This window comes from Sminthopsis crassicaudata, chromosome 4 (assembly GCF_048593235.1).
Source record: "Sminthopsis crassicaudata isolate SCR6 chromosome 4, ASM4859323v1, whole genome shotgun sequence".
NCBI classification, from domain to species: Eukaryota; Metazoa; Chordata; class Mammalia; order Dasyuromorphia; family Dasyuridae; genus Sminthopsis; species Sminthopsis crassicaudata.
Window position 1 is genome coordinate 90702876 of NC_133620.1, and position 22644 is coordinate 90725519.

General features: G+C 31.3%; 1 protein-coding gene across 9 annotated transcripts in view; it reads right to left on the reverse strand.

Annotated features, from left to right (window-relative positions):
* Positions 1-22644, reverse strand: part of KCNT2 (potassium sodium-activated channel subfamily T member 2) — a 588661-nt gene that overhangs the window by 130761 nt on the left and 435256 nt on the right. For 7 of the 9 annotated variants that reach the window (XR_012489046.1, XR_012489047.1, XM_074308657.1 and 4 more), the window contains 4 exons: positions 21207-21420; positions 19365-19470; positions 9842-10014; positions 29-100 (listed from right to left, as the gene is read on the reverse strand). Coding sequence is in view for 7 of the 9 variants with exons in the window: in XM_074308657.1 (XP_074164758.1) it covers positions 29-100; positions 9842-10014; positions 19365-19470; positions 21207-21420 (565 nt within the window). In the remaining 2 variants the exon portion in view is untranslated. The remainder of the gene's footprint in view (positions 1-28; positions 101-9841; positions 10015-19364; positions 19471-21206; positions 21421-22644) is intronic. The other 2 variants (XM_074308658.1, XM_074308656.1) reach the window with 1 other exon arrangement.

A 22644-nucleotide genomic window follows, 5' to 3' on the forward strand; every position in this document is an offset into this window, starting at 1 on the left:
TTATTGTGCCAAGAATTATGTCACCTACTTGTCAATAGAGCCCACCATGTAGTAAACCATTGGAAACCAACAGATGGCATCCAGAAAATGCATATCTGGCCTACGTAACAGATGGGTTACAAAATGAAACACAACATCACAACAGTTGCAGCACTTTGAATGAAACCTAGTTAAATTGGATTAACTTACATTGACCAAATTTATTTTTAAGAAAATAAAGCAATTTATATTTTTATCTTGCAAAAGAAACTGTATCTTGTACTTATCATAAAGAATGAGCAAATAAAATGTACTTGAAGATATAAAAAGTTTTTGAACTTTCAAAAACAGAAACAAGATGGCACGATTCTATAAAAATACCTTGACAATAAAATTTAGACAATAACTAATAAAGAGACATTGATGGGAAACAATCTTGAATCAGGATCTCTAAAAAGATATTGAACTAATAATTTTCTACTCATAAAGTCATCAAAATTCAAGTTATATATGCATTCTAAGTTAATCTAAAGTGAACTTTCTCATAAAGATATGTAAAATGAATTACTGCATCAATTAATATCAATATATAACATTTGAAAAATATTTGTGTCTATATGTATATTTATATATTAATGATAGCTCATAGTTATCTATGAGAAATATTTATATTCTCAAGTAAATAAAAAAAGGTATGATATAATTCCAGAAGCTATATAGAAATCCTGAGTGACAGTAGACAACAATTCAAAATTAAATTATTCCTTTGGACAGGTTGTACAGCCTAACTTGGTGAAGTGGTAATAATAATATTCTTATAAAAGCAATTTACTATTAATAAGGCCAGTCTATTACTTCCCTACTACTATTAATAGTGAAATTGGCAAAGAAGTAATAGACTAACCTTTAGAATTATTCATCAGTTAGAAAGTATATTACTTACAAAAATAAATATAATATTTATTACATTAAAATAGTGATATTTATGTAGACATATGCAACTATATCTTGTATTTATGTATATATAGAGAGTGTGTGTGTATGTGAATATATATATATATATATATATATATAATATATGTGTGTGTATGTTGAATAAACATGCACACACATTTACATAGACACTATTCTGATTAAAAACAGCAGAGGGCACTTTTGTTTATATTATTAAATTACACATTTAAATTCATTCTTCATAAAACTTCCAAATTCCAAATGAAACAGAGAGGTGCATTCTTATACATTAGTAGGTTTCTTTCTCCTTTTTTTATTTTTACTATGAATAATTCTAGTTAAAAGGATCATCACAATAAAATCTCACAATACTGAAATATGTTTCATATGTATGAGTGATGATAATGATAATATTTGAATTAAGCTTTATTTGAATCACTGTTTCCTAATCAACACACTGTGAAATGTAGGTAAATGAAAATAAATGAAGTAAATAAGCTTATATATTTATTTGTCTAAGTAAGAAGACATGTATATGTGTACATATAGTAGTCAAATACTAACTATACTAGTTTTTATCTATAATCCTTTGAGCAATTTCCTTAACCTTTATGAGAATCAGTTTTCTCAAGCATAAAATATAAGGATGGACCAGAAGGCTTCTAAGATTCTTTCCAACTTTTATTTTAAGAACATACTAATGATAAAATTTCCCACAAGAGTGTTTTTCATAAATGTAAGACTGAGGCAGGAGGAGACTTTAATTGCAATTAATTAAATTGTATGTTTTTTTTTATGTACATAGCAATATATGTGTGCATGTTTAAAATTATGTGCATGGTCCAATACACATATATAAAATATATGGCTTAATTAGAATTGTACTTAAGCACTTTCCTTTCAGCATTATAATCCATGGAATCTAGGAGTACACATCACTTCCATGTAAAATTTAATATAAATTAACACTAACCTGTCTTATTATCTTGATACACACACATTAAATTTTCACAGATAAATAATACCGTTCACCAAAAGACACAGAATGATTGAAAACGTATAAAAAAATATTTCAATGAGATGGTCTTCAGGCCCAAGCTTACACTGACTTTTACATTACCTTTGAAGAAGCAATTTTAAGTTAACAAAGAAAATTTTATTATATAGATAGGATTTTACTCTGTTCAAGAATTTTTTAAAGGAAAGGCATAATGATAATAACCTGGTGACCATAGAGTTAGGAAACCTATCTTCAAGTCGTGGCTCTGTTATAATTTTTCTTTTTGCCCTTGCATATGTCCATTTGGATTATTTACACTATGGTTTCCTGACTTGTAAAGCAAAGAAAGACATTGGAAGATATCAGTTCCATAAAGTCTCTTAAGGACTATAAATGTAAAGATTTTTATCACATTGATTTGTATCCATAAATGATGTCTATAAATGAATTGCCTCTCTCTCCAATAAATCAAATCCAGTAACTGATGCTGAGTGAAACGAGCAGAACCAGAAGATCATTATGCACTTCAACAATGATACTGTATGAGGATGTATGCTGATGGAAGTGGATTTCTTCAACATAGAGAAGAGCTAATCCAATTCCAATTGATTAATGATGCACAGAACCAGCTACATCCAGAAAAGGAACACTGGGAAAAGAGTGTAAACTATTATTTTTACCTTCTGAATCCAATTCTTCCTGTGCAACAAAAAATTCGGTTCTACACACATATAATGTATCCAGAATATACTGTAATATATTTAACATATATAAGACTGCTTGCCATCTGGGGGAGGGGGTTGGGGGAAGAAGGGAAAAAATCTGAATAGAAGTAAGTGCAAGGGATAATGTTGTAAAAAATTACCCATGCATATGTACTGTCAAAAAAATGTTATAATTATAAAATAAAATAAAAAATAAAAATAAATCAAATCCAGTGATAGTTATATTTTGAAACATAATCTTATCGTCATTTTTATAAAAATATTAAATTTGTTTCTTTAAAAATCAAATGAGATTATATGTTTAAAGTGCTTAGCACGGTGTCTGACAGAATAGCATATAAATATAAGCATATAAATGTGCATTTTCCTACTCCTATTGGAAATAAATTAAATTCTCCATTCTTACAATTATTTTGCAATATTATTTTTTTAATCGTTGATTTGACCTCAACCTGGGAATGTATTTCTAGGCATTGCACTTTGGCCATGAATTGGTTATTTCAAAAGTGGAGCAAAAGTAATTTTATAAAAATTCACTGAATAATAGCAATATTTTTGTGATAAAAGTACTATATATTCTGATGTGATATTTTGACAATACAACAAAATATCAGCAGTAGTCTAAGAAAAATCTAATATTTTTATCAGAGTATATAACCCTTCACTGCTAGAGTCAAACTACCTAATAGGACTTAATAGATAACTCCAAACAAGATACTAGTATTCAGAATAAATACATTCAAATCAAAGCAGTTACCTATATATTGTAACTTTATCAAGAAATCCATGAGTTAGCCATTCTATGATAAGTATTAAATAAAATGGAAATGTCACTCTTCATAAGATTATCAATATTGCTTAACAGATAAAGACCTATCTTCTGGCAAGAGACCTTGATGGAAAATAAAAATAATATTTTGGATAACCCAGGTTGGAGGTGGCTACATCAATGGCAAATATATATATTTGATGACATAAATAATGATGCCGTGTAATGCCTGATAGTCAGGAGTCATAGAAGAAAATAGGAGACTATTTTAATTAATGCACATTTAACAAAAGAAAAAAAAATGAGAAGAGAAAAACAGATTAAATGTTGTACTTGAGCACACAGTATAAAAATTAATTTTAAACTTAGGCTTTCCTGACTTCAATTTCTGAATTTTAACTATTAAACCAAGTAATCTTTACCAGTCAGAGTAATTAACAAGAATTAAACAAAATATTATATATTTAGAATTTTAAGGTAATTTAGAGGTTATATCTTCTCTAAACTAAACAAATTAAAGTACTACACTATCTACTTATCTACCCCCCAGATACCTTTAAAATAATAACCTTTCAATATGAAAATTCTGCTAAAAGGCAATGGGAAGATCCTTAGTATGCATAATTACAGTGCAATGTAAATGATAACTTGGGTGAGAGAATTTTTAAAAATCTATGATTGAAAACTTTGGCTGAATAATAAATCAGTCTAGTAATTTAGTAAAAATTATTACAATGATAGACAAAAAATAGACAAAAATAGAATGATTGGTTAGTAGAATTTAGAGATTAAAAGAATAGAATCTACATGGTATTTGGATGGTTAACCTGTGGAAGATTTTTAAAAAGACATGATTTAGAATTATTTAGGATAATAAGGAATAGTAGGGTTACAATTTGCATCAAGGAAGGCACTGCCATATCATCAAAATGATAAAGTATAAGCATTTTTTTTCAAGAAAGCTAAAAGACCATTGACTTTAAATGTTGATATTTTGTGTTTATTGTAATATAATATAGTAGAAAGACCTATATATTGTCATAACTAAGATAGTCTATTCATTACTGGGATTTTATTTTTTATTTTTAAATCAATTTTTTAATAAAGAAAAATTCATTTTCTCTCCTTCCCTCCAGTGGGAGAGAAAGCTGTAATAAATATAGTCAATCAAGCAAAATGAATTACTGGATTGGCCAAATATAAAAAAGCTTTTTTTTTCCCAAGCAATTCCTTTGTCAGGTGGCAGTACAATAGAATGTGATTGGTCATTATGGGTATAAAAGTTCTTTAGTCTTTCCAAGTTGATGGTCTTTTAAATATTGTTTTATTGAATAAATTTTCCTAATTATGATTATTAATTTGCTCTGAATCAGTTCACACAAATCTTCCTAGGTTTCTCTGAAACTTTTCCCTCAATAATTTCTTATATTGCAATATTATTTATGTACATTAATATATCTTAGTTTGCCATTCCCTAAATACTGAGGACTCTGTCATATTCCTTTAAATATTTGAACATATGATTATTTTTCCTCTTTCTTTTGTGTGTATGACTGATATTACTGAGTCCAAAGTTAGGCATCAGTAAATTTGGGGATATAATAAAACATTGCTTTCCAAAACACCTTTTTTTCTTCAATACAAAGGAATGGTCACTGGTAAATGCTATTTATCATATTAGCTATGATATAAAAACAAAAATAATTATCAGTACAACTAACAGAAATCAAAGGAATATGTGAAACCAGGGGCAACTGGAACAGACCATTTCCCTAATTGTTTTTTTTTTTTTTTTTTTTTTTTTTTTCTGAGAAAAAGACAGAAATTTTAGCATAATTGATTAACTCCTGAAAAAATCTTTCAAGAATTAAAGGAATATGAAATATGTTAGGGACTTTGGAAAGAGACATTTAATAAAGCAGTGTTGGAAATTAAAGGGGAGGAAGAATTACTCCAGATCAGATGTTGGAAGGAAATGAGAGTGGATGGGTTTCAGGTCACAACTGGAGGGATTGATTTTACACTGGAAGGACTCCAATCTCTTTGTCTGAGATTGAAAAGAAACAATGAAAGAGAGAATATAGAATGATTCTGAGGAAATTTAAGAAGTAGAATTGAACAGAAGGAGCTAATAAGTGTTCCTCTTTTTTCTGCAAAATATAAGACAAAGTCCTCTGCTTAGAGGGAGGAAGATAGTGGAAGAAGCAAAAACAAGGTTTAGAACCAATAATGTGGAAATAATATGATAGATGGTAATCAAGGATGAGCAAAAAACAAAAAACAAAATACTAGATTGAAGAAAGTAAGGTCCAAGTAAAATTCTAAAATAAAAAATTGCAATAGACTGAGTCAAAATAATTGTATAACTTGTTCCAGCATCATTCAACAACTTATGAATAAGAACAGAAAAGAGAGATAGGAGAAATAATCCAAAGTTGAAATTTATAAAGCTGCATATATCGAAAGGACCTTACAATTAGTAGGTTAAAAATGATTGAATGTCTGCTCTAACTACGATCTTAATATGGTGATCCCATAAGATAAGAGCTACTATCTGCTTAAAGAGGGAGCAAACAACCAAAGTTAAAGCTTCCATGACAATTATTATTAGAATCAGGCCTGTAAGTATCCACTGAACTTACATTTTTTCTATCTTTTCATATCATCCCCTTGCCACATATTCTATGATGCACCAAATCTCTTCAATTTTTCTCTTCAATTCCCCGTCATAGGGGAATTGTTTTATTAGTTTTATTCTTATCATTTTTGATAGTAGCTGGAATGTCAGAGGGGATGCCAGAGATGAATGAATGTTGCTAGAAAAGCATATTTCAAGGAGTGGTCAATGAGTGCCTAGACAATTAATTTTGTCTTAATGCCTTATTGCAGTTTAGTGTAGTATCTGGACTAGCTCGCTTGAGGATCTCAGGACTGGCCTTGATTTTAGTGGAGGAGTGCAGAAGGCAGGAGGGCCATCAAGAGGATAGTCAAAAATAGAATGTCTCTATTTCCAGTCCTCTCAGCCCTTAAATACCTCGGTATGATTACATCATTCATCTAAATATGTGTGAACTAGAGAACCATTATCTCATCAATCTCACTGTATTAACACATTATCTTTATTTCAAATATACTTTTCTAAGAGTTCCCCAATATCTTTGGTCTTCTACAGTTTAGGGAGGCAAGTAAAAAAGAATTAATTATAAATCATTTAATCAATATGCATTTATGAACGGACTACTATGTGCTAGGCACTATATTAGTCATTAGGGAAACAAGAATAAAAATTTGAAAGTCCCCAGTCTCAGGATGTAGATCATATTCACATAAAAAGCATATTTAGAATATATGCAAGATAATCATACATTTGTGGAGAGTGGCCCTAGCTTCTGCCAGTACCGGGAAGGTCTATGTAGGAAACTGAACTTGATGTATGTTGAAGTAATAGCTTTCAATAGATTTCAAGAGGTGAAAATGAAAAGGAAATATCTTAGGAGCATAGGGAACAGTCAGTGCAAAGGCAAGGAGAAAGAAAATTTCATGTTGTATGTAAAAGTGAAAAAGCTGTATAAGTGAATAGCAGCAGGCCAGATTGTGAAGAGCTTTAATTTTCAAATAGCATATTTGATGTTATAAGTAATAATGAAGCACTTGCATATATTGGGGGACAGAGTATTGGAAGGAGTAGCAGAATTAGATTAGCATTTTAGGAAATCCACTTCCTGCAGATCTGTGGAAGAGGCATCTATAATGGCTATAATTTGCTAAGATGCTTTCCATAAACCAAAAAGAAATGGAGAGAACAAGTAAAGATCAGGAAAAAAAAAAGTGTAATTTCAGAACAGGAAGCAAATGGAGATAAACGTTTTAAAGCTTGAGGAGAAATAGATTACCAAAATATGTGTGTGTGTGTGTGTGTGTGTGTGTGTGTGTGTGTGTGTGTGTGTGTGTGTGTGTGTGTGTGTGTGAAATAGAAGGCTACTAGTAGCAAGGCAAAAACACTCAACTATCTAATTCTCCAAATTTAATGGATTTAGGGATATTCTGAGGGATGTCAAAGAATAGAATGGATAAGTATTTTCACATGAATCTAATTTACAAAGCCATTAGGCAAGAACATTTCTTCCTTCCTTCTATGAATAGTGAATCTAGAGTGAGATGACCACAACAAGTCAAGGCAAAGGATCAAAAAGACGAAGAAGAACTGATTGTGATAACACCATTATAGAAAAGTAACTGACAGAAAGCCGGGCTGCTCATACATGAATTTGAAGGTTTAGAAACAAAAAATTCTGGAAAGACAAACCTCCAAACTATTTTGTCAAGGAAAATACAGCAAAAATTTACCATGGTCTCTACCAATGTTTATATTGTGCCTTCAGTCACTAAATCAAGTAAATTAGCATTTATAAAACACCTGCTACATGCCAGGAACTATTCAAATACATTATTATGGTATAGAATGTTTGTAAGCCATTAACAGCTAATAATCCTTAGCCTATCCATTTGAAACCTTGTCCCAGAATCCAGGTCACTTCAACCTAGAAGATGTTTTTCAGGGAGAATGTACTCATGTGCAAGCTGATAGGTGACTAACATGAAAGGATGTCTTTCTCCATTGTACAGAATGAACTTGTAATTCTGAAGAATCAGATTACCCAGCAAGTAAAAGTTTTGCATCCTACACCTAGAAAAATAGGCACAAAACGTTCTGCCACCCATGAGAGGAGAAAAGGGCAGAAGGACCTGTGGGACTAGCATTCTCTTGTGCTGCATGAAGATAGGCAGCCACTGTTCCTCTCCCCTTCCTAACAAGTTTCCTGTTAGTAGACACTGATTCACAGGTTCACAATGGTTTAGAATTTGAAGGGCCATAAAGAACATCTAATTTAATCCACCCTCAATTTTACAAAGACGGTCCTTTGTAAAAGAGTTAAATGAGCAAGATTAAGTGATTTGTCCAAAATCACACAGATTAGAATTAGAATTTGAATCCTTGTCTTTACTTGAAAAGTACTTTAAGACCCCAAGGGAAGCAGAAGTCATGCTTCAGCAGGTCAAAGTATTATGATTCACACATTCAGTAAATTGTCTTAATATTTTAAAAATTGTTAATCTGATATTTCTCAGAAAATACAAACATTTTAATGCACAAAGAACAAGAAGGAAGTTTTTAAAAGAGATTGAACTTTTCTTACATAGTTTTTTTTTTAAAAGAAGTAAATGTGTTTTATATTAACAAGAACAATTTGTGTTCTCTACTTTTGTTTCTTCTGTCCTATTTCAAAAATATTTTAATGGTGGTATTTTGTTTGTTCCTTTGTCTTGGCTCTATTTCTTATTGGCAGCTTGCCTTAAAGATCAAGACCATATATATTCCTTGGTCCTTATTTCCTTTGATTCATTCTCAATTCCTGTTTCCCTAGAGTCACCTAATGTGCTATTCCCTGAAAAGCATAAATCTAAAACACTTATTTGATAATAGAAACACGATGCCCTCTGCTGCCCACAAGTAATCATACAGGCTTGAAGTAGTATTAACTAAGCCCCTTACTCAGACTTTCTTGACTTTTTTTCAGGACTCATGGGTTAACATAGGTGTATCTGCTACTTTCTATGAAAGAAGGTAGCTCTCACTTTATAAGCAACTCTGGCCTAATATTCCAGTGATTTTCTTAATCTGGTGTATATTTATATACTGTCAAGCTGGAAAAGTCAGCTTTCAAACTGCTTGACCAAAAGTATCACTAAGTAGAGTGGCAAAAACACTCACCCACCTAATTCTCCAAATTTAATGGATTTAGGGGTATTCTGAGGTATGTCAAAGAATGGAATAAATTAGAATTTCCACCTGAATCCATAGGTACATTATGTAACTTCAGGGAATCATCTGACATTTTTGAATAAAAGAATATATTAAAAACTAAGAACTCACATAATGGAATTTACACTTTTTATTTGATTAACAGTGGCTTAATTGTAACTATTTACTTAAGACTATGCTTCAAAGACTGGTCTAAAAGAAGAATGACACTTTATTATATGCCTGTACTAATTAATGGTTCTCAAGAAAGAGGACAAATTTTTCACTTTCTGTGGAGATTTTCTGAGCTAGTTGATTAATTTAATGAAAATTACTGTAATTATTTTCTCAGCCATGTGTTTCCTGTTGTTTTTGTGTGATGATGGTCATTTGCAAATTGCCTATTAATAAATGTTCTAAGTAATTCATTGCTGCTATATTCAATGCTCTTTCATGTGTAAAGTAGCACAGGATATATTTCCCAAAGAATTATGTGCCATAATGTTTCTGATTTAAAATAGTTCATGCAAATAATAATAAAACATTAGTAATGCATGTAACACACTTTAATAAAATATTTCTGCTGTTAACAGATTTTAAAACATACTTACGGATTATCCAATAGTAAGACTATGGGATTAAGTTCTTTCTTTGGTCTATAATATGCCCTGAGAGGAACAATAAAGTTATACAATCCATTTCCAGCAGTTTCAGCTGCAACAATAATTAGTTTATTTTTGAATCCATAAGCTTTTGCATCCTCATAATAGTTATGTTGGCAACTCTAGAGGGAAAAAAGACAAAATACAATTTTGAAGTAATACTGGAATTTGGTACAAAAATATTATGTGAAAAAAATAGAAGCTTTATACACAGTCAAGTCAAAACATTTTTTAAAACTACCACATTCATGTAAAGTACACTATTATTTACTAACAATTAAAATTTGCTTTAGTATATTTATGTACAAAATAATCTTAATGAATAAGGTAGTAAAAAATGGGGAAAATTAAGTTTCTTTTATCTCAACTATAAAAGGAATTGAGGCAATTTTTCAGACAAAGCTATTCCCCAGTTGATAAATGGATTAAGAATATGAACAATCATCTTTCAGAAGAAGAAATCAAGTCATATAAATATCATATAAATATGCCCTAATAGTCATGTAAAAATGTCACTAATTATAGACAAATGCAAATTAAAGTAACTCTGAGGCATTATTTCACACTTATCAGATTGGCAAAGATGACAGAAAAGGAAAATGATAAGTGCTAGAAGGAATGTGGAAAAAGAGATACACTAATATACTGTTGGTGGAATTGTGAACTGCTCCAACCATTATGGAGGATATTTTGGAATTATTACCAAAGGGCTTTAAAACTCTGACCCAGAAATATTACTACTAGGTCTGGATCAAAGAAAGGAGAAAATATTTTTTGTACAAAAATATTTGTAAACGTGCTTTTTGTGGTAGCAAAGAATTAAAAATGGAGGACATATCAATTGAGGAATAGCTAACCAAATTATAGTATATGATTGTGATGGAATGCAATTATGGTATAAGAAACAATATGGTTCCAGAAAAAAACTGGAAAGATTTATATGTACTGATACAAAACATTGAAGTGAACAGAACAAGGAGAACATTGTACATAATAACAACAATATTATAAGGATGATAAATTGTGAAAGACAGTTCTTCTGATTAATACAAGAATTCAAGATAATTCCAAAGTACTCATGGTAAAAGTGGTACTCATTTCCAAAGACAGAACTAATGAATTCCCAATGCAAATTAAAGCATATTGTTTTTCAGCTTTTTTCTTGCTTTAAAAAAAATTCCATAGGGGGGAAAAAAAAAAAAAAACTTGCTTTCAAATATATAAACCAACAATGTCAACTTAATGAAACCTGTTTATGAGACCTTGTAGTTCTATTTTTAAAGTATATTACATTAAAATCTTATAACCTGTTTTATTTAATATATTCAAAAGGATCTATTATTTCATCAGTTTTTACAATGCCCTCTAGATGTGCAGATCATAACACATCCATCCCTGATTATCATCATAAACAATTCACCCATGTCCACTTATAAGGTAGTCACAGGGAATCCCTACAAAATTTGATAGGTCCCTAACCCAGACTTTTCTAGATATTGTCAGTGTTGAACACTCAAGTTATCCAGTGTTCATCTTTTGCCCTATTCATGTGGGTAACTGAGATTCCTTTTTCATTAATAATTCCTTTAAATAACATATTTTACATATCTTTCCCTATTCTTGTTTAGAATGTGTTTCTGCTTATTCATAAGCATATAATTTTCCCTTGCCTTTGGCAATTTTCCCAAGACTATGTGTTCTGTAATTTAATCACAAAACCTATTCCAGAATAAATAGTGTATGAAACTTTGCTATATTAAGCTATATTAATAGCATTATAAGGCATATCTACAATGTTCATCTACCACTAGTGAGTTCCTACCATATACTGAGCACTGTTAGGCATTATATTGATGCATAAATCCATAATAGATAGCTCTAAAATATATGTGTAAAGGCATATCCATATGGTTTACTGGGATTTTAAATTTTGACATTTGCAATAAGTAAGGATAGTGAAATAAATTGTTTTTGATGGGCTGAGAGAATATTTAAGCAAATACTTGCAACTTATTATGTAGCACACTTATATTTTTAAAATTATTATTTTAATGAGAGATATGCCTTAGATAACAGTTGTAGAAAGTGATGGCTCTGCATCCCATCAGTCATTATTTAATCATAATTCCTAAGACTTTAATTCCATGAAAGCAATTCTATTTTTGTTTAAAGTTCCATATCCTCATTTCATTACCGAAATATTTAATCAAATAACTTCTTTTATTTATATTCTCCATCATATTTTATCTTTTGATTTTGAGATTTAATATGTTATTTTCACTCCAGTTATATATAAAAACAACTAACACTCATTTTTAAAAGTTTGAGTTCTAGATTCTGTCCCCTCCTTCCTTTTCATCTTCCTCCCCTCTGAGAATGTACTCAAATTAATATAGGTTATACATGTATATTCATGTAAAACATTTCCCCATTAGTCATGCTATGAAAGAATAAAAATAAAAATAAAGAAATCAAAAAAAGATGCTTCAATCTGCATTCAGTCCTTAAGAGTCATCTTGGATCACTGTATTGCTGAGAATAGTGAAATCATTCACAGCTGATCATCTTACAATAATGCTATTACTTTTTTGTACACAGTACATTTCACTTTGCATCAGCTCATAGAAGTTTTTCCATATTCTTCTAAGAGCATTCTGCTCATCATTTCTTATAGTACAAGAGTACTATTATAATAGTACCATTATGATCATTTACCACAATTTATTCTGTCACTCCCTAATTAATGGATATTTCCTCAATTTCCAATTTGTTCCCCCTAGAAAAGAGCTGCTATTAAAAAAAAATTATACAAATAGGTACTTTTCCTTTTTCTTTTTTATCCATTTGGGGACACAGACTACTAATAGTGGTGATGTTATATGAAAATATGCTCCAAGTCCTTATTAATCAGAGAAATGCAAATTAAAACAACTCTGAGATACCACTACACAGTGGTGTCAGATTGGCTAGGGAAAGATAATGCGGAATGTTGGAGGGGATGTGGGAAAACAGGAACACTGATACATTGTTGGTGGAATTGTGAATACATCCAGCCATTCTGGAGAGCAATTTGGAACTGTGCTCAAAAAGTTATCAAACTGTGCATACCCTTTGATCCATCAGTGTTACTACTGGGCTTATATCCCAAAGAGACCTTAAAGAAGAGATAAGGACCTGTATGTTCAAGAATGTTTGTGGCAGCCCTCTTTGTAGTGGCTACAAATTGGAAACTGAGTGGATACCCATCAATTGGAGAATGGCTGAATAAATTGTGGTATATGAATATTATGGAATATTATTGTTCTGTAAGAAAGGACCAACAGGATGATTTCAGAAAGCCCTGGAAAGATTTACATGAACTGATGTTGAGTGAAATGAGCAGGACCAGGAGATCATTATATACTTCAACAACAATACTATATGATGATCAATTCTGATGGATGTGGACACCAATTGAGCAGTAAAGAATTGAACCAACTACACCCACAAAAGAACTCTGGGAGATGACTATGAACGAGTACACAGAATTCCCAATCCCTGCATATTTTATTTCCTTCACAGGCTAATTATATAATATTTCAAAGTCCGATTATTTTTGTACAATAAAATAACTGTTTGGACATGTATACATATATTGTATTTAATTTATATTTTAACATATTTAACATGTATTGGTCAACCTGCCATCTAGGGGGGAGAAGCAGGGGAAAAGTTGGAACAAAAGGTTTTGCAATTGTTAATGCTGAAAAATTACCCATGTATTTATCTTGTAAATAAAAAGCTATAATAAAGGGGCAGCCAGGTGGTGCAGTGGATAGAGCACCAGCCCTGAAGTCAGGAGGACCTGAGTTCAAATCTGGCGTCAGACACTTAACACTTCCTGGCTGTGTGACCTTGGACAAGTCACTTAACCCCAATTGCCATAGCAAAAAAAAAAAAAAAGCTATAATTAAATATATATATATAAACAGTGGTGGTGTTAGGTGAAAGTATTCATCATGTTATGGACCTTTGGGCATAGTTCCAAAGTGCTACAGGATGGTTGAATTAGTTCACAATTCCACTGGTGTATTAATGTTTCATTTTCCCCATATCCCTCCCAATATGTGTCACTTTATTTTTCTGTCCTATTGGCCAATCTAACAAATATGTGGTAGTACTTCAGAATTGTTTGAATATGTATTTTTCCCAACAATATTGAGTTAAAGCATTTTTTTTCATATGGCTATATAGCTATAATTACTTCATCCAAAAATTGTTCATGCCTTTTAAGCATTTATCAGTTGGGGAATAGCTCTTATTTTTAAGTTTAACTCAGTTCTCTGTATGTTTGAGAAATTAAGCCTTTATCAGAGAAATTTTTTCAATATTAAAAATACTCTTACTAATTCTATTCCTTCATTGTTTGTTTCATATACTCTCTCTCTCTCCTTTCATCCCATCCCTCCTCAAAAGTATTGTTGCTTCTGACTATGCCTCCTCTAATATGCCCTCCCTTCTAATTACCCGCTTTCCCTTATTGCTTTCCACTCCTATTTTCCTGTAAAATAAGATAGATTCCCAAACCAAACTGAATTTGTATGTTACTTTTTCTTTGAGCCAGTTCTGAGAAGAGTAAGGTTCATTCACTCCCCTTACCTCATCCCTTTTCCTCTCCACTGTAAAAACTTTTTCTTGCTTCTTTTTTTGCTTGATAATTTATTCCATTTTACTTCTTCCTTTCTCTCCCAGTATATTCCTCTTTCACCCCTTTATTTGACCTTTTTACATATCAATCCTTACACTCCACTAATACAGGAAGCTTCTCCCTCTAACTCCCTCTAATTGCCATAATAATGGTTCTTATGAGTTTTAAGTATCATCTTCCCATAAGGGAATGTAAACTGTCCCACCTTGTTAAGTCCCTGGCAATTTTCCTTATTTGTTTGCATTTTTACTATAGTATTTGAAAGTCAAATTGTCTATTCAGTTCTGATCTCAAGGATGGTTAAAAAGTCTAATTTCATTGAATGCCCATTTGTTCTCTGAAGGATTACACTCAGTTTTGCTAGGTTAGGTGATTTTTGATTGTAATCTTAGCACCTTTGCCCTCTGGAATATCATATTTCAAGCACTCTGATTCTTTAGTGTAGAAACTGCCAAATCTTGTGCTATCCTGCTTGTGGCTCCAAAATACTTGAATGGTTTATTTATTTATTTATTTATTTTATTTGTTTGTTTGTTTGTTTGTTTGTTTATTTAATTATTTTCTAGCTGCTTGCCATATTGGAATTTGGTTGTAATATTCCTGAGAGTTTTCATCTTGGGATCACTTTTAGAAGAGATTAGTAGATTCTTCAATTTCTATTTTACCCCTCTTCTAGAATGTCAGGGTAATTTTCTTTGACAATTTCTTGTAAAATGACTTCTAGATTTTTCTTCATGATGGCTTTCAGATAGGACAATTATTTTTAAATTTTCTCTCCTGGATCTATTTCTTAGGTCACTCATTTTTCCAATGAGATATTTCACAGTATTTCACTTTTTTCATTCTTTTGGTTTTCCTTTATTGTTTCTTGATTTTTCATAAAGCCAACTCAATTCTAATTTTCAAGGAATTATTTTCTACATTGAGCTTTTGTACCTTCTTTTCCATTTGTCTAATTCTACTCTTAAAGGAGTTGTTTTCTTCAGTGGATATTTTTCCCATTTTGGCCAATTCAAGTATTTAAAGAGTTTTTCTTCAGTAAATTTTTGTGCTTCTTTACCATTTGGCCAGTCCTGCTTAGATACTCTTCTCCTTCTTAACTTTTTGTACTTCCTTTACTATTTGACCTAGTCTGCTTTTAAGGTGCTATTTTCTTTAGTATTTTTTGTATCTCCTTCACCAAGTTACTGATTCGTTTTTCATAATTTTCTCCAATCATTCTAATTTATCATCTGAATTTTCCTCTACCATTTTTACCTGATTTTCAAAATCCTTTCTGAGCTCTTCCATGGCCAGAAACCAATTCATATTTTCTTTGAGGCTTAGCATGTAGGAGCTTTGATTTTGTTATTTTCTTCTGAGTGTGTTTTGATCTTCCTCATCATGATAGTAACTTTTTAGAATTCTGTTTCTGTTGTTTTCTCATTTCCCCTGCTATTACTGAGCTTTGGATTCTGTTAAAGAAAAGCTCTGTTTCCAGGGTGTGGGGGGGCAGGGTACACTGTTCCATGCCTCAGGGGGGTTAAGTAGTGATTTTCAGAGATACTTCTAGGAATCTATAAATTTTTACTTCTTCCAAAGTAGTATAATCTAAGGAAAAGTATGTTTATTTATCTCTTAGCCTATACTCTGCTTTGTGAGTGATCACAACTACTCTTTTCTACCCTGGAACAGGGATAAGAGTCCTCATTCCACTGTGGCTATAAACTCTAGTGTGCTAGTGCTCCTCCTTGCCCTGGCACTGCCACCCAGGACTGTGATTTAGTGTAGAATTTGTTAAATAATAGGCAAAGGAACAGTGCAAGCAAAGAGACCTTACTAATATCCCTTTAGCCAGTCATTCAGCTCCTTTACTTTTTGTGGACAGAGAGCTCCAGAAGCCTCTGCTGTCAGTGATGATTCAGTGGCTCTCAAAGCCTGCTCCTTGTTTGTGCAGCAGGGCATGTGCTAGCATTGCCTGTGCTGGACTGCATTCCATTCTCACTCTGATGCAACATACCTTTCCTGACCACCTTCTAAATTGTCCTGGCCTAGAAAGTTGTTTCACTCTACATCTTTTTGTGGATTCTGCTGGTCTAGAATTTGTTTTGAGTCATTATTTAAAAGTATTTTGAGGGATTTGTCGGAGAAATTGGATAAGTTCCCTTTCTTTATTCCAGCATAATGGCTCTGCCCCTCAAATAACTTCTTTTGTTGAAATAATGAAATTTCACTTTATAACAAAAACTTTATTCAGTAACATACATTTACTATATCTATTGTGGAAATATTCAGCAGAGAGATAATACACTTAAATATTTTTTTTTTGTTTTTCAATTAGTTTCTTCCTTCCTGTTTCTCTAGTTCCCAACAATATATCTTTAAATAACAATAGTATTTTATTCATAAATTCCCTAACATTCAGATAAGGAGCTAATTTGACGGATTAATCTAGCCAAATTTGAGTAGTCTTAATCTTCCATTATTATTTTATTCTCTTCTATACCCATGTCTTTTACTACTCACACTATCCCCTATACCAAGAAAACACTTCTTTCTGTCTTGTCTCTCCCTTTACTCACCTTTATATTCTGCTATTAATTCTCAACCATTTCTTCAGGGCCTAAAATATCATATGTTCCATCACTTTTTCCTTTCCTAAAAGATTTTACTTCTCTTTTCTCCAATTTATCTTTAGTCTTTCTTAAATTTTACATTCCTTGAGAGCTGAGCTATCCTACATATCTTTGAATTCTCAGAACCTAGCATAATTAGCTAAATCAATTAATTCATTGAAAATTTATAGATTTTTTCTGACATGAAAAATTATAGTTAACTTATATACAATAATAAATAACTAAATAAAACTAGGCATGTTTCTAGACTTGTTCTATCCATGGCTGATCCCAAAATGTTTTAGTATTCAGAATTCGACTTCATTTTGTTGTTTTAAGAGTTTGTAGACAGGAAGTTTCATTTAGAGTAGTTTTCTACTCTAGAAGTATTCTTCTTGTTTGCCTCTTCATTCTAATTCTATTTCATTACCAAAATTATATTTCTTCAATAATATTGCAAATAAAAACAACATTGGAAGGCATAGGAACTTAGATCTATGAAATGTTAATTATCATTCTAAAAAATTGATATTCTAAAGGAAAGATAATCCTCACCTCTCAACAGAGAGGTGGTAGATCAAGATGCAAAATAAGACAATCATTTTTAGGCAGAAAATGTGGGAATCCATGTTGCTTATCTGTGCATATTTGTGACAAGACTTCTTTTTCATTTTCTTTCTTTTTGTTAGTGGGAGAGAGGTGAGGGAGGGAATGGATTTGCAATATGATTATCAAAAAAAGAAGAAAAAGTGGTAATTGAAGCATTATAAAATTAAAGAAAAATTAAAATCTGACAAGCAGGGCAGCTTTAAAAGTTTCATTTTATTGATTTTATTTTTGACTTTTTTAATACTTAAAAAAGTAAGCTGCATGTAAGAGATTAGTAGTTTCATATGACAATCCTCTTTTCTGTATGGTGCTGTATAGAGAAGGGTGGTTTTGTTTTGTTTTGGCTTTGGTTTTAGTACTTGTTAAAAAATACAACAAAGAAATTTTGTTTGTTCAAGGAACATAGGAAGACATTTGTCTACCAGAGGAAGCCTAATGACTCTAGATCTCCAATCAAGCACAAGTTCTGTTCATTTGAAATTCTAATAGAAGTAAAGCACAATATTCTTTAGCCCAAGATTGTGTGCCTTTTGATCCACTGTCTCTATTTCTAACTTAAAGTTGAAAAATATTTTTAATTCTCACAAGGAAGGGGAAAATAAATCTGTTAAACATTTGTGAAGAAACAAGATTAGAAGGAACTGTAAAGTTTAATGTGTATTAAATTATGCTAATAAAGTAATTATTCAAGATTAATGCTTCTGAAACTTAAGGTTGGGAAATTATATGAATTATTGCTATGAAGGCAATAACATTGTGAAGGTCTGAACATATGGCTCTTTTCATGGCAAATCAGGAATAAATAGTAAGAGCTGAATGACTTGGCATTTTTCCTCTGCTAGAATGCCCTAGTTTACTATGACCCTGAATAATGTTAATATATGTTTCAATGTCAAGTGAAAGAATAGAAAGACTATAAAATGTACTAGAAAGAGAACTAGTCTCAAAAATTGACAAACATTGATTTGAATCCTGGCTCTGCTATTTATTATTTGCTGGCATTGGACAAGTATCTCTAAGCTCCAATTTTCTTATCTATAAAATAGAGATGATGATAATATTTGGAATCCCTATCCCAAAGGGTTATTTTGAGAAAAGTACATTATACATTTTAACATTTATAAAACAAAATATTATATGCATAGGAATTAGAGTTTTGAAACTGCTGACCATTTCAACAAGAAAAAAATTAATTATAAGATTTCTATTTGGTGGGAGTACCAAAATTTATGATATTTCATATAACATTAAGAAAAAAACTTAAATAATTTCACAGAAAATTGACCTAGCATATCTTTAAATAATGTTCAATGCAACCTCTTCATTCTATAAATTAAGAAACTGAAACAAGGAGACTGGAATATGTTTAATTGGAATCCAAACTTTCTCTATGATATACTGTCTCTAATATATATAAAATTAACTGATTTTAAAATTCAAGCTAATTTTTCATTCATAGGATTGTTTCTTTTTATATGTCTTTCTAAAAAGAAACTTTTTTTTCCAAAATGGGCACATATTTAAAATAGTCAAATGATAATTTATCATACTAATTAAGTAATTAAAAACATCAGGTATTTACCTTGTCTAATCTTAGACAGCAAACTGGAATTTTTTCATGAAGGAGATGACAAAAAGTGGGAGAACTTCCTATATATGGAGAATAAGGAGGGTAACCTTTAGCATACCTGAAAAATAATATGAAATCATTTTTGAATAAGTTAGGTAATATTATGACAATGAATTAAACTTGTAATTTTTGTTTCTATTCTGTTATAGGTAGCATCTATTAAGAAACATACTTTTTTGTTTAGCTTCTCATTAATATATTTCTACAAAAAATATTTCCAGAGTTCCTGAAGTCTTTTAATAATATTAAACATAATCATTCATTTTATCATCTTGGTAAAGCAATTTGAAAATTATCTTTAATTTCATTTTAGAGAAATTTTTTGTCTGGAAACATCCTCAACCAATACAGTTTGACAATTCTTCTATGACTTCTCTTAGGGAGTTGTCTAGGTCACTAAGATGTTAATTGATTTGTCTGTAGTGACACAATATTTGCCAGAGGTAAGACTTCTACCAGGTGTCCCTGACTCTAAGGCCAGCATGTCGACTCTGTAACAATCATTACTTATTCACTTTCCTCAGTACATAATATTCACCAGCTAATTATTCATTCTAATATGACCAATATGTAATATTCATAATGAAAATAAGTAGAGGATTATAAGAAAATTCCTTAGGTAAATGTACATATAGACCAGACTTCTATTTAAATCAAGTTTAAAACTTTATCTAAAAGTTTATTAATCTGAGGACTATAAACTTTTTAAAATATTTTGATAACTGTTTCAATATCATTTATAATATTACATTACAATAGTAATTATATATATTTTACTATATATATGTGTGTGCATCAATATGTAAATATGTGAGTGTAAGTATATATGTGTACGTATACAAATATTACATGTGTGTGCGTATAATTCTGATGAGGAATTCATAGGCTTTACCAGATTGTCAAAGGGGTCAATGACACAAAATTGACTTGTCAGTCCTATGGCAAGTAGAAGGACTTCTCTCTAGGACTTGTTACCATGTTGTTTTCCTATGTAGGCAATTGTGAAACACATAATGAAAGCATCCTAAATAATAACACTCAGAGGCTTATTTCTATGAATGCCCTGGAAATGACTAGAGAAATGATTTCATGAAATTAATAACAAATTTTTTCTGCAGATTTACTAAGCCCACCTTAGTTTTCCACAGGTCTGACTGGGTAAGTACTTTATTAATCAAGAATACTATCTCACAGATTGAAAAGTCTAAAACAAAATTTCACAAAACTAAAATGGTCAACAATATTGCAATTACAGATTTCTTAACATAAGACTCAATTAAGCAAAGCACATTGTTGAGAAATAGGGAGGTAATGATCCTTTTTCCTGTATTCTGGTCAAATAAAACTTGGAGTACTTCAGATCTCAGAGTTATATTTTAGGAAGAAGGACAATAAGCTAGAAAACAACCAAAAGTGGGTGAACAAATAGAAAAGGGTTTCCAGATCATGTTGTAAAAGAATAAGCTTACAAAATTATATTTTTTTTAATTAATCAAAATATATTCAGGAATAAATATCTGACTGTAGTTTCTATGAAGTCATTTATCTCTGCCCTTCCTAGAAAACTGCAGGCTTTCTAAGTATTTTTTTTTTCCTCCAGCATAGTCCTGGGGCAAAGTGGGTGACTTAAATTTTGCTGGTATGTCAAGAAAGTAAAGAGACAGTTTTGTAAGAAATGGGGGCATTATATAAACCTATAATCAATGAAAAAATTTCCAATGAGGATATTTCCTTATTGTTTCCCCATACAAAAAAAAAGTGCAAATCTGTTATTCCTTAAAGAATTATACATACTCTAAATTAGTAGAAATGTCTTCATCTGGTGTTGTTTCGTCTTCAGATTGATCACTTAGAAGGTCACATGTTTGAATTGATGATGTGTCTGCAACCTCCAAAACAGGAGCAATACTAGGTCTTCTGGTTTCTTTGCTCCCTTCTGGGGGCAGAGCCAAATTAGGGCCACTTGCAGATCTACAACTTGTATCCTGTAAGTCAATAGCCACTGTGCCTGAATGGTGAAACAAAAATCCACAACTCAATGGTCAATCAAATATGAAAGTTAAAGTTAATGTTCAGTGTGGGTTAAGAAACTATCAATAATACACAAACCTTATTTTAATAGTCTTTAAATATTGATTAGTTTAAGCTTTTCTTTTCTGTAAATGGGTGCTTTTGAGAATTTTTTATATTAAGCATTTTGTTTGAGTAAAGAAAATAATTACTTGTCCCGTATCTGATTTACAATGGACATTAGATATTTTCTACCCTCTACTTTGGAAGAGACCTTAGACATGATATAATACATGTTTTAATTAAGTCTTCCCCAGGGTAATTATAGTAGGGAATACAGAGATCCAGAGTTAAGAAACAAGAAAATAATCTTTCTTATAAAATGATGTCTCTCTGAGGAATGAAACCATACTGGGCTTCTAACTAATGTTCCAGATCCCTTTGTTCCTTCTAGTAGTTCTAATGTAATAATTATTTTATATTATTCTTCTTTGAACACCAACCATTCCAGTTAAACAAATCTATTAGACAAACCACATGTAGTATATCTATTTCTCAATCTGCATCATTTCAATAGTGGTCTTTCATGCCTGGAATCTCTTCTCTTTTTTTTCCTATTTTATTCAAGTGTCATCTTCTACCCAAGGCCTTTCTTGAATTAAACAGTTGTTAGTGTTCTCTTCTTCTTGTAATAAATGTGTATAACTTAGTAGATACATTGTATTTTCTTATCTTTTGACTATCCAAAATGTAAATTCATTGATTCAGGTTCCTACTCATTTTTATCTGTAATCTTCAAGAACTACCACTTTATATATATATATATATATATATATATATATATGATAAGTACTGTTTTATTTTATTTTTTAAATTGAATTGTATGCTGAAGACAGCACCACATTTAAGGGGTGTGTGTGTGTGTGTGTGTGTATGTGAGAGAAAGAGAGAGAGAGAGAGAGAGAGAGAGAGAGAGAGAGAGAGAGAGAGAGAGAGAGAGAGAGAGAGAGAGAGAGAGAGAGAGAGAGAGAGAGAGAGAGAGAGACAGAAAGACAGACAGACAGACATAGACACAGACACAGACACAGACACAGACACAGACAGGCAGGCAGGGAGGGAGGAGAAGAAGAGAGTGGGAGGGAGGTGGGGAGGAGGAAAAGGGAGAGAGAGAGAAGAAGAGAGGGAGAAAGGAATAAGAGAGGAAGATGGAAAGAGTGAGAGA